This window comes from Phyllopteryx taeniolatus, chromosome 14 (genome assembly GCF_024500385.1).
Source record: "Phyllopteryx taeniolatus isolate TA_2022b chromosome 14, UOR_Ptae_1.2, whole genome shotgun sequence".
NCBI classification, from domain to species: Eukaryota; Metazoa; Chordata; class Actinopteri; order Syngnathiformes; family Syngnathidae; genus Phyllopteryx; species Phyllopteryx taeniolatus.
Window position 1 is genome coordinate 7,883,570 of NC_084515.1, and position 13,262 is coordinate 7,896,831.

The 13,262-nt window shown below is 41.7% G+C and overlaps 1 protein-coding gene across 7 annotated transcripts in view; it reads left to right on the top strand.

Moving 5' to 3' along the window:
• Nucleotides 1-10,223, top strand: part of stk11 (serine/threonine kinase 11) — a 31,364-nt gene extending 21,141 nt beyond the window's left edge. For all 7 annotated transcript variants that reach the window (XM_061796787.1, XM_061796781.1, XM_061796784.1 and 4 more), the window contains 2 exons: nucleotides 1,860-2,110; nucleotides 5,225-10,223. In XM_061796787.1, the coding sequence (XP_061652771.1) occupies nucleotides 1,860-2,065 (206 nt within the window). In that variant the 3' untranslated portion in view covers nucleotides 2,066-2,110; nucleotides 5,225-10,223. The remainder of the gene's footprint in view (nucleotides 1-1,859; nucleotides 2,111-5,224) is intronic.
• The last annotated feature ends 3,039 nt before the right edge of the window (nucleotides 10,224-13,262 follow it).

Below are 13,262 nucleotides of genomic sequence, written 5' to 3' on the forward strand. Positions count from 1 at the left end.
CCTTGGCCACATGCAAGGGCATTACAGTACCTTGATTGCTCCATTTTCTTTTCACTTAGCTCTGCATATCTGAAGGTCGCTCGGAAGCAAAAAATCAACCAATGCGACACTCGAAATTTGAAAAACTTAAGTTGGCGCACTCGTCAGTCAAGTTACCACTATACTTGGCGTTTGATTAACAAAAAACAATGACGCTCCAAGCCGACAGGTGGCGGCATGTTCTCAAGTGGCACTTACTCTGCTTTGATAATGAAAATGACCACATCCCAGAGTCTCCCTCACTGCTTTTTTCTGCAGTATTCACAATCACAATATCAGTTGCTAGGCAACAGCCTGAAATGATAAATGCAGTCGTCTGTGCTGGCCAGGCATCTAGAAGTGGTGCCCCACTTAGGTCCAATTGGAGCTGCAGAATGTGAACCAAGTGATCTATAAATAGTCCAGTAGAGACGTTTCTGGTCTTTTGTGTGTGAATGGTTCCAGGGTTCACTCCCACCTGTGCACCTCCAGTACATGCTTGAAGTGTGTATGATGACATTTCACCCGAGCAGATAATACATCTGAGCCGTAATCCTATGCTTCCAGTATAATTGTGTGTAAATGTGTAAGTTTCCTATGTAAATCAGATGTTTGCCCTGATTCCTTGGTGCTGTTCACTTTTTAAACCGTTAAAAGTAGGGCTGAACGATTTATCGTTTTTACATCGAAATCATGATTTCAGACACCGCGATCATGTGATCGCCAAAGCTGCTTTTTCCACGGCTGCTCGCAAGGGGGTTGGAGGGACGCGGGGGGAATGCTACACTGCATACTCTGCTTACTTGATCAGAGTTCACAACAGCTACGAGCAGGGCTTGCTGGTGCTGCTAAACACTATCCTTCCGTGGTGCGGATCCTCTCAACTAATCCTTGCCTCCATGGCAGCAAATAAGTTACACTTCTCACACGTACCGTTATCACTAAAGGTGGACGAGGAGTAACTAAGTGGTTTGTTATACAAGATATGCCAGTATGGATGGTGTCTTTGTTTTCATTGAAGTAGAATTCTGAAACGATCACAAGCTAATCGTGAATCTAATGAAATTTTAAAGAAACTCCTTAAGTGAATAGTACACTTTTAACATAACTCTGGCTGGAACCACGTTAGTGGAAAGTAACCTGACGAGCAAATTAGTAGGCAAATTGTCCAGAGTGAAAATAGAACAGCTACACAGGAAGCACACACGTAACCTGAAAATTAATTGGAGAGGGGATATAGTAAAGCATAAAGGATATAATGTTCTGTATGGACTTAGAAAAGATAAGATTAACTGTCCGAGGTTCTCAAAATAGATTTCTAGTTTGGCGCCACTTAACCTTATTTGAGAAATCTATTAGTCTCTGAGTAGCTCCCATCCCTACTTTCCCCTTTATAGTTTTTTTCCTGTATATATTTTGGGACTATTTTGTCATGGGATTCTTGATTTATATTTAGCATTTTATTTCTACTTTGTACAAATGTTATTTTTAGTTTTGTTTGCTGTCTGGGGATTTGTTTGTTGGTTGTAAATTTAAAATTAAAGGTATTTCAACGGGGAGAAATTGATTTGAGGGGAGTAAACAGTTACAAGCTTGGTCACAGAACTAAACTTGTAAGTCAAGGTACCACTGTAACTGATTGCAGGGTGCCATGTTGCCGTGTAAAAGCGCACAGTAGTGGCAATGTCTCTCTTTGCTGCGTTCTGTGCAGGAGGAAAAGGTGGATAAATCCTGGGTCTTGTTACGCTATCACTTGTAGGGGACATGTGCGTGTAAAAGAGGCTGAGAGTAATGTCTGATTTCTGATCTAAAGACTGTTTTCCACAATGTCTGGCTTTTAGGACAAGTGGCCGAAGATCACGAGCTAGGGCTTGCGGACTACAGCCCACCTATGGCCAAGCCCGTTTGTGTGAACGGGACAGAGGTGGGGTCTCTGAACAGCAAGGCTAAAACCGAACGGCGGTCTTCGTCCTCATCTAACCCCTCACGCAAAGGGGTGTCCACAGCAAGCAAGATCCGCAAGCTCTCCACCTGCAAGCAGCAGTGACGCCCCCCTTCTCTTCTCCAGTCTGTGTTGGCAGCAGCCCACTTGGTGAGTGTGGACTGTAAATAAAAAGCTTGAAAGGAAAATGTGTGTCAGGTTCTTAGACTTTTAAACTATAAAAATTGAAGATTAGGGAAGAACCTATCCGGCGAGAGAAAAATTAGAGACAAACGCATCATGCAGATGGAGAGTAAAAGGGGCATTCAGGGAGTGTCGAGAGGCCGTTAATATTGAGTGCTACAATGACTCATCACTAAACTGCACGAAGACACACAGGATCACAACTAGATCCACTGCAATTTGGGTCGTGGCTTTCTAGGGGCCATCAAGTGGAAGTGCAGCGCAGTCGAGCTCAGGGTGGCATTTTAATTAATTGCCTTTTTTATATGCTACTTTTACCAATTGGTAATGTTAATTTTAGAAAAGTTTATTTTTTTCTAGAGAGAATGGGCATGGTCGACTAATTGATTCTTAGCAATTATGTATACAGTGTTATGCCAAAAATCGCCCCAAAAAGGTTTATAGTTGCCAAACGATGGCAGCAAAGTACTACTTTTGTCTAAATGAACATTCTCAACTCACTTCAACATAGTTCATTGTCACCAAGATGGTGCCAAAGCAATTGATTGTGGTGGCTAACAAGCTAACTCAGCTTTACAAATGGTCGTTACCAAACTTTCGGGTCATATAGACCACACCAATTAAATTCAGTCCTGTGTCCTGTTTTTGTATTTTTGATTTGAGCCTAAAATTTGAGGGATCTGTTTTTTGTTAGATTAAATAAACAACAAATACCAAATTAAGCACTCTTCATTTTTGGATTTCTGATTGCCTGCTGAAATTGGAAACGGCAAGGTTTTTTTGGAGCAATTTAAAAAAACAATTGCAGCTGAAACAAAGTGCCGTAGATAATCATTTTTGTATAAAAATATAATCTTTTAAAACAAACGATTCAGTGACATCAAAACACTCCTGCAGGGCCTCCTGTGTCTTTAGATTAAACTCTTATGTTGGCGGCCTGCTATTCCACCAGTGGCCTGTTGCCAAGTTTTAATATTTTCCAGAAATGGTAAAGAGCCGTATGCTTCCTTGTCGTAGGCATACAGATGATCCAGAGTTTTCGACTCCCTCTTGCGCAGTCTAACATGTTGTGTGAAGTTGTGAGATGACAGAGAGGCACACAGTCTCCACTGACCAGTATGAGTGCTGGAATGCTGAAATTGTAATCTCATGATCACATTGTCCATGATGTCACTCGCGTCAGCTCCAGCAGCTGAAGGTTAAATAAAGCAAACTACAGTTTTCTAACAACCATTAGTTCTTCCGTTAGCGAGTAACCTCCCATTTTCTATAACGATCCATGGAAGGAAACTGTTCAAATCTGTTGTTGCTCAGTGTCCAGAAGTGACTCAAGGACGAATGATACATGAATTCTGTCACTACTGTAGCAATCGGTTTTCCAAACTACTGCTAAGATATCTTTCACACTGTAGCATACAGTGCATTCGGAAAGTATTCAGTGCTTCACTTTTTTCCATGTTCAGCCTCATTCCAAAATTGAATTCTACAAACACCCCATAATGACGTGGGGAAAAAAAAAATTTGAAATGTTTTTTTTCAACTTTATTGAAAATAAAAAACTAAGAAATCCCATGTACATAAGTATTCACAGCCTTAGCCATGAAGCTAAAAATTGAGCTCTGGTGAATCATGTTTCCAACCATCATCCTTGAGGTTCCTACATATTAATTGGAGTCCGCCTGTGGTAAAGTCAGTTGATTAGACATGATTTGGAAAGGCACACTCCTGTCTCTATAAGGTCCCACAGGTGACAGTTTATGTCAGAGCAGAAACCAAGCATGAATTCAAATGTAATGTCTGCAGACCTCTGAGACAGGATTGTCTCGAGGCACAAATCTGGGGAAGGGTACAGAAAAATTTCCTGATGCTTTGAAGGTTACAATGAGCACAGTAGTCGGCATCATCCGTAAATGGGAAAAAGTTTTCAAACTACCAGGACTCTTCCTAACCCTTAGTCAGGGAGGTGACCAAGAACCCGAAGGTCACTCGGTCAGCGCTCCAGCGGTCCTCTGTTGGGAGAGGAGAACCTTCCAGAAGGACAACTGTCTCTGCAGCACTCCACCAATCAGGTAAAAGTGGCCAGATGGCGCAAACGGCACCTGAAGGACTTTCAGACCATTCTCAGAGAGAGAAAATTCTCTGGTCTGATGAGAGAAAGATTGAACTCTGTGTGAATGCCAGGCGGCATGTTTGGAGGAGACCAGGCACCGCTCATCACTTGACCAATACCATCCCTACAGTGAAGCATGGTGGTGGAAGCAACATGCTGCGTGGATATTTTTCCAGTGGTAGGAACTGGGAGATTAGTCAGGACTGAGGGAAAGATGAGCCGCAATGTACAGAGGCATCCTGGATGAAAACCTGCTCCAGAGTGCTCAGGGCCTCAGACTGGGATGGTTTACCTTCCAACAGGACAACACAGAACACAGTCAAGACAACAGAGTGCCTTCAGGACAACTCTGTGAATGTCTGTGAGTAGCCCAGCCAGAGCCAAGACTTGAATCCGATTGAACATCTCTGGAGAGATCTGAAAATGGCTGGGCACCAATGCTCCCCATCCAACTTCATGGAGCTTGAGAGGTGCTGCAAAGAGGAATGGGCGAAACTGTCCAAAGATAGGTGTGCAAAGCTTGTGGCAGCATATTCCAAAAGACTTTAGGCTGTAATTACTGCCAAAGGTGTATCAACAAAGTATTGAGAAAGCTGATGTACATGTGATGTCTTAGTTTTTTGTTCTTAATAAATTTGCAAAAATTAACTTTTTTCATATTGTCATTACAGGGTGTTGTGTAGAATTTTGAGGAAAACCATGAATTTGGTCCATTTTGGAATGCGGCTGTAAGATAAAAAGTGAAATTGAATACTTTCCTGATGCATTGTACACTCCCAGTAGGTGCTTTTGTCACGGCTGCAGTGCAGAGGAAATGCGTGTTAATCTGTCGAGGCAATGACTCACCCCGAAGTCGGCTCCGCTCGGCTGTGCAGTGTTTGTTCTAGATGAGGCTTTCAGCGTCACAATGATACGGTTTTATTTTTCTCTGGGAAAGTATGTAAATTTCCTGTTTCTTTCTCTTCTTATAGGCGGAGTTGTCCCCTGTCCTCCTGTCTGCAGCGGGCACGTTTGAAATGCGCTGAAGTTGATGCCCCTCGTTCGTGCACAGACCACCTGGCCTTGTAGAAACGTGTGCTCAGAGTAGAGTTGCAAAGGGGTGGAAAATTTGCAGTAAATTTCCAGGGAGTTTCTGGTAAACTTCCTTGAGAAATTAAGTTTTGAATTGAGGGTAATGTAATGGAAAGGTATCATATTCAAGTATGTTTTGTTCAGTCATGAGCAGACATCCATGCAAAATTCAGCTTTGGAAAAATATTACAAGATGAAAAAGCACCTTTTTTCCTGCAAATTCACTGACAATATTTATAATTAGAATTTGGGAGTTATGTTAATATAGAATCAGTTTCTTTCTACTCAAACATACCTATAAAGGGCAAAATCAGAGAAACTGAATTTTTTTTTTTTTTAGTGCTCATTTTTAAAGCTGCAAATGAAGTTCCTTGCCCACATGAGGTCACTACAGTACCTTATTGCGCCATTTTTTCCCCACTTAAGTGACGGTATATCTAAAATTTGCTCATACCTGAAATTTTGGCTAACAAAGGGAAAAAAAACAAAATGGCCCCGAACTCAAAAACTTTTTTCCATTTAGAGCATTCATTTCATGAGCCTAATAATTTGCCAGTCGTTTTGTTTTTTCTTTCGGATAAGAAAAAAATTAACATACCACTAGTTTAGATTCAACCTTGGCGGATTACCATGACCAGGATTACTGAAAATCTACAAAAAAGGAAAAAACCCTTAGCGATCACATTGGTATTTTTGATTATTGTGACAGTATGTTAAAAATTACTTTTGCAATTATGTCATTAGATACGATTTGCATAAAAAAATAGAACGGTCAAAATACACTATTTTGGGCTCATCTCCCCAGAGCTGTACACTTTGGGAAAATATATTTTAGCATAATTCTGACAGAAACGGCTAAATTAAACGAGGTAAGTTTTTTTGTTTACACTCAAACTAGGCATCGTTCCTTGACTTGTCGGTGGAATTCAACCAAGCATTGGATTGTTCAGCCACTAATAGGGGACAGCGAACAGTAGTGAGACAGGTTCGTTTCAGATAATTGTTGCCACAGTCGTAATTCAAAGTGAAAAAAGTTTTATCCCCAGTGTGGGTTCTTGTGTGAACGTACAAAAGTCCCTTCTGAGCGAATCTTTGACCACAAACTGAGCAGGCAAAAGGTTTTCCTCGTGTGTTGTCATGTGAGTTGTTAAATTACTCTTGATTTACTTGCTCTAAACCACACACAAAGCAGGAAAAAAAGTTTTCTCCTGTGTGTGTGTGTGTTATGCTTTACAATTGAATTACTGCTGCGACAACACATCAGCAAAATAAAACGAACCTGTCTCACGACGGTCTAATCCAGTGATTGCCAACCAGTGTGCTGTGAGACCATCAGGGTTGTTGTAGGAAATGATCCAATTCCACTTGTCCAAAATTAATTACAAATGTATCTGTGCTCATCTATGTCAGTGACAGGCAGAACAAATATATGTTCTTCCACAAGATGACGGAAGGTACAACCTATGTAACCACCTGTTGCCTTTCATGCACTATATTGCCAAAAGCGTTTGCTCACCTGTCTTGACTCGCGTTTGATTTTAAGTGATAGCCCCTTCTAAATCCATATGGTTTGTGATGTTGGTCTACCCTTGCAGCTATAACCGCTTCGTCTTGTAGGAAGGCTTTCAACAAGGTCTAGGAGTGAGTTTATGGGAATTCTTACACATTCTTCCAGGAGCATATTTGTGAGGTCACACACTGATGAACGAGAAGGCCTGGCTCACTGTCCACTCAAAATCAACCCAAAGGTGTTTTATGGGGTTGAGGGCAGGACTCTGCAGGCCAAGTCTCATCCATGTCTTTATGGACCTTGCTTTGTGCACTGGTACACAGACATGCTGGAATAGGAAGGGATAATCCCCAAACTGTTTGTCCAAAATATTTTTGTATGCTGAAACGTTCAGTTCCTTTCACTGGCGTTCAGGGGCTAATATTTTGGTCATTTCCAACTTTGTGGAAACAGTTTGGAGATTGCCCCTTCCTGTTCCAACATGACTGTGCACAAGTCAAGGTTCATAAAAATAGTTTGATGTGGCTGAACTTGACTGGCCTGCACAATCCTGACCTCAACCTGATAGAACACCTTTTGGATGAATTGGAGCGTCGACTGAGAGCCAGGCCTTCTTGTCCAACATCAATGTGTAACCTTACAAATTCACTTCTGGGGAAATATGGTCATAATTCCCATAAAGACACACATAAACCTTGTGGAAACCTTCACAGAAGACTTTAAGCTATAATAACTGCAAAGGGTGGACTGATTGTCATATTAAACCCTATGGCTGAAGAATGGGATGTCACTTAAAATCACATGAGTCAAGGCAGGTGAGCGAATTCTTTTGGCAATATAGTGTACAACAGACTAATAGTTGTGTTCAATTTAACAAATTTCACAGTCAGTTTGTGAGCCTATTCAGATCATTTCAGTATTTGTAGTTGATATTTTTTGATTTGGTGGTGTGCTATAAGATTTTTTGACTCTAAAATGGATGCATTGGCATAATAAAGGTACGGAAACACTGCTTTAATTCCAGCTCACTTTCCCTATCAGTGGGTGAACAATCCAATGAGGAGTCAAGACGTACCTGGTGAGAGTGAACATGAAAAAACGTTTTGTTTTTTTTCAGGATTATGCTAAAATATATTTTTCAACTGTACCTTGTGGGGGGGGGGGGGGGGGGGGTTGATTACACACAATTACACACTGGCCCCCTTCATTTTCTGCAAATGCTATGAGGCTTGAGATACGACTAATTCGTTCCATGACTATGCTTGTTTCTTAAAACTCATCTCAAATCACCTTTCCCCATTGAAATAAAAGGAAATGCAATTAATCTGTTCCAGCCTCCTCAAAAATGGGTTTTTGGAAAGGGTTAGGAAATATTGTAGTGTACCGTTTATATTTAAAAAAAAAAAAAAAAAAAGTTTAAAATCACTAATAACCTTTGCCCTCCACATAAACTGCAGTTTTTCTTTAACTTTGAGACTTGAAGGCTTTGGAGGTTGCCTGAATGATACGTGTAACCACTTGATTTTTTTTAGTCGCTGCTCACGCACTCGCACACTGAGAGGGTCAACGTACCTTTCATGGGTTTCGTTGCCATCTCCGCTGTTATGAAAGTCTTCCAGTCAATCTGTGACTGGTTCGTGTATTCTCGTAGATTACACACCTGGTCACTTCCAGTCGTTTGTGTCTGCGTGACCTATTCTGCTGCCCCCCAGTGGACAGGTCGCACACACCCGAAAGAGCCACAAAGAATGCACAAACTGTTTAATTCTTTAATTTCTACTTAGTTTTATTTTCCCTCGCTAAAAAATGCATTGCAAAATTGTTTGGTTTTGGGGGAGGCTGGAGCGGATACATGGCTTTTCCGTACATTGCCATAGGAAAGATTAAGATTTTGAGTTACATGGTCACTGAACGAATTGCGTATCACAAGGCACCACTGTACAGTATTTGAATGTAGGGGTTGTCAATTTATAAAGTCCAACAAATGTTCAATTTACTCAAACAATTATAAATGGCAACATCAGAGAAACTGATAATGTTGCACTGGTCTCTGTCTCGCACCCCCCCCCCCCCCCCCCCCCCCCCCCCAGAGCTGTATTTAAGTTCCCGCTTAAGAGCCAACGTTCAATTTGGTAACTTCACAATTTCTTCCTGTAAATTCCCATGGAAAGTTTCCAACCTCCTGGAAGTTTGTTGATTCCTACCTCTGAGGGACAGTGAGAAGAGTAGGACGCTGCAATGATTCTCCTTACTCCAAGACAAGGAAAAGCGCTCACCAACGTCAGTCACTTTCCTCTTGCACGTCATCGCTCTGTCAACTCCCGATGTCGTCCGCCGTCTTCCCTCTCTCCGGAGGGCTCCAAATGTCGCACTGGACTTTGACGAAGCCCTCACTCATCTTCTGTTTCATCTTTACCGCTCTGTAGCAGATGGGCAGAGCGGGGGTAGGCTGAGTAAGGAGATGTTCATCCCCTAGGTGGGGGCAAGGCGGAGGTGGTCTCTGAGCAGAGAGCGTAGTGGGCACCGGCGTGGCGGCATCATAACGACTTCAGTTTGCAGGCCTCTGTTAAAAGGTGTTTTTTGTTGTTTTCTATAAAACGTATTCACGGAATCTGTAAAAGTGGCTTTGGACTACCTTTTTGTTTTGACAGAACCTTCGTTGTTTAGAGGCACATTGTGATGTGTGAGGGGGAGAATATTAAAAAGGAAAAGCAAACATGATCAATCATTCTATTTGTAAATGCGTATGAAAAGGCTTTTGAGCATTTATACGATGTTCTTTATCCTGTAGTACACTTTGTCTTCACTAGTAAGACAATTCAGCGCACTAGTAGAATGACTTGGTTTTTTTTCCCACTACGAGTGCCACTTTTTGCCTACTAGTATGCAATTAATCCTTACTCGTAAATTACTGTAAACTCGTAATATTTTTGTGCCATATGTGTAACTGTGTATTTGTACGACAAAGTTGTGAATCCTTGTCTCACACCATCCATTTTCTGTACCGCTTAGCACCAAAATTCCCACTAGTAATTTTGCTTCACTAGTAACTTAGTTCTACTAGTGTGCAGAAATGTCATCCAGCAGCAAAACGTTACTAGCGCAGTCATTGTACTTTTGTGCTGAATCGTCTTACTGGTAAGGACGAAGCGCATATGAGTACATGGACCTTAAAGGATATCCAATAAATGCTCAAATGGTTTTCCATAAATCTGTGACATGCTAATACTCTACTACCACCAACATCCAACCTGCATGCTGTACAAAGCTGGAAGAGGAGGACAGACGGACGGACTGATTGTCTTGTGGGGGGAGTTTTGGTTTCCCTTTTAGTTTTGTTTTTCCAATGAAGATTTTTTTATTATTTATATAAAAATGTCCCAAAAGTCTGTTTTGTTGAATTCATTTTTTATTCTGTTTGACCAGAGTTGAGCTGTGCTGGGACCCACATCTTTCTCTCTCACACTGATTTTTTTATTTTTGTCACATACACTACTGAAATACTGAGTTTATTTCACTCAGACACTTTCACAGTATTTATGCGCTCACACGCTCCTGAATTTTCATTTGCTCACATTTCTGAAACGCCCTCACACTATTGAAACGACTGAAATTCTCACACACAGTAGTGAAAAACGAAACAGAACAATACTGAATCGCTCTCACGCTTAAAACATTTTGTGCTCAAGCACTACTTAAATATGCACTACTGAATTTCTTTTCACCCACACTACTAAAATGCTCTTGCAACTTAAATGCTCACACACTACTGATTCCCCCCCACATACACTACTGAAACACTCAACTGAAGCGCTCAAACAAGGGAAACAGTTTTTGCTTACTGCACCACTGAGCTGTTCGCTTTTGAAATCCTACTGAATTTTCGTTCTCCTTACGCAACTGACATGCTCTCACACACTAATGAAATGCTAAAATTTCGTACACTACTGAAACACTAAACAAAAAAATGCTCACATACCACTGAAATGCTCTCAGACTGCAAATTTGCCCACCCATACTTCTAAAGCAAAACATTTGCAATTGTTTTTTGCTCACATATAATAGTAAATAGGCACATTTCACACACTACTGCTTTTTTTGTTGTTGTTGGTCACAGATTTCTACAACACAATATCAAAGCACATATGCAACTTTTTCTTTTCTTTTATTTGCTCACACAAGTAAATAACTACATTCTAGTGCATGTGTCAAACTGGTGGCCCGGGGGCCAGATTCGGCCCGCCACATCATTTTATTTTATTTTTTATTAAAAAAGAATAACTGAAATATCACACAGCCATAAGTATTCAGACCCTTTCCTGTGACACTTAACTCTGGTGCTGTCCGTTTCTTTTGATCATCCTTGAGATGATTCTACACCTTCATTGGAGTCCAGCTGTGTTTGATTATACTGATTGGACTTTATTAGGAAAGTCACACACCTGTCGATATGTATTCAGACCCTTTGCTCAGTATTTAGTAGAAGCACCCTTTTGAGCTAATACAGCCATGAGTCTTTTTGGGAATGATGCAACAAGTTTTTCACACCTGGATTTGGGGATCCTCACCAGTTCTCTCAGGTTGGATGGTGAAAGTTGGTGGACAGCCATTTTCAGGTCTCTCCAGAGATGCTCAATTGGGTTTAAGTCAGGGCTCTGGTTGGGCCATTCAAGAACAGTCACAGAGTTGTTCTGAAACCACTCCGTTATTTTAGCTGTGTGCTCAGGGTCATTGTCTTGTTGGAAGGTGAACCTTCGGCCCAGTCTGAGGTCTTGAGCACTCTGGAGGTTTTCGTCCAGGATTTCCCTGTACTTGACCACATTCATATTTCTTCGATTGCAACCAGTCTCCCTGTCCCTGCAGCTGAAAACACACCCACAGCATGATGCTGCCACCACAATGCTTCACTGTTGGGACTGTATTGGACAGGTGAAAAGAGTGCCTGGTTTTCTCCACACATGCCACTTAGAATTAAGGCCAAAAAGTTCTATCTCAGTCTCATCAAACCAGAGAATCTTATTTCTCACAATCTTTGAGTCCTTCAGGTGTTTTTGTTACCAAACTCCATGCGGGCTTTCATGTGTCTTGCACTGAGAAGAGGCTTCTGTTGGGCCACTCTGCCATAAAGCCCCGACTGGTGGAGGGCTGCAGTGATGGCTGACTTTATAGAACTTTCTTCCATCTCCCGACTGAATCTCTGGAGCTCAGCCACAGTGATCTTTGGGTTCTTCTTTACCTCTCTCACCAAGGCTCTTCTCCCCCGATTGCTCAGTTTGGCTGGACGCTCAGCTCTCGGAAGGGTTCTGATCGTCCCAAACGTCTTCCATTTCAGGATTATGGAGGTCACTGTGCTCTTAGGAACCTTAAGTGCAGTAGAATTTTTTTTTGTAACCTTGGCCAGATCTGTGCCTTGTGACAATTCTGTCTCTGAGCTCTACAGGCAGTTCCTTTGACCTCATGATTCTCATTTGCTCTGACAGGCACTGTGAACTGTAAGGTCTTATATAGACGGGTGTGTGACTTTCCTAATAAAGTCCAATCAGTATAATCAAACACAGCTGGACTCCAATGAAGGTGTAGAATCATGTCAAGGATGATCAACAGAAATTGACTGCACCGAGTTAAATATATGAGTGTCACAGCAAAGGGTCTGAATACTTATGGCTGTGTGATATTTCAGTTTGTCTTTTAATAAATCTGCAAAAATGTCAACAATTCCGTTGTTTTCTGTCAATATGCGGTGCTGTGTGTACTTAAATGAGGAAAAAAATGAACTTAAATGATTTTAGCAAATGGCTGCAATATAACAGTGAAAAGTTTAAGGGGGTCCGAATATGTTTCGTACCCACTTTATACGGGTTCACAGTCAAAACAGCCCTCGGAGGGAAACCATAACTACAACGTGAGTTTGACAGCCCTGTTCTAGTATATTATGAGTGCATTTCAATTTGTGAGGATTTCAGTTGTAGGAGAGTAATTCAGTTCTTCCTGAGACATAACCCTGAATTATGTCCCTCATATTTAATGCTTATTTTACCATTTACTTGACCAGCTTCCTTCAGTGTTGCATGCCTGCTAACATCTAATCACATCACATGAGCCCTGTCATCCACAATCCCCTCCCGTGCAACTCCGTTGTGTAGTGCTAATCACATCAGCAGGAGCCCCGCATTCCCCCAACCGTATTTGGAAGCCGAGCCCATCATCAGCCCCCTTCTGGGAGTACATCAGAGAGCAGGTGAGTCACGACTATTTGTGGGAGGGAGGGAGGGAGGAGTAGAGTGCTTAACTTCCTACGTCAGCAAGGTCAAACAGAATAGCTGTGTTTGAAATCACTCAAGCCACGAAAGTACGCTATATAGTGAGTTTGCCATTTTGTAGTGCTTTTCCGATGTGTCAAAGATTTTACACAAGTCCCACCTAAAAAC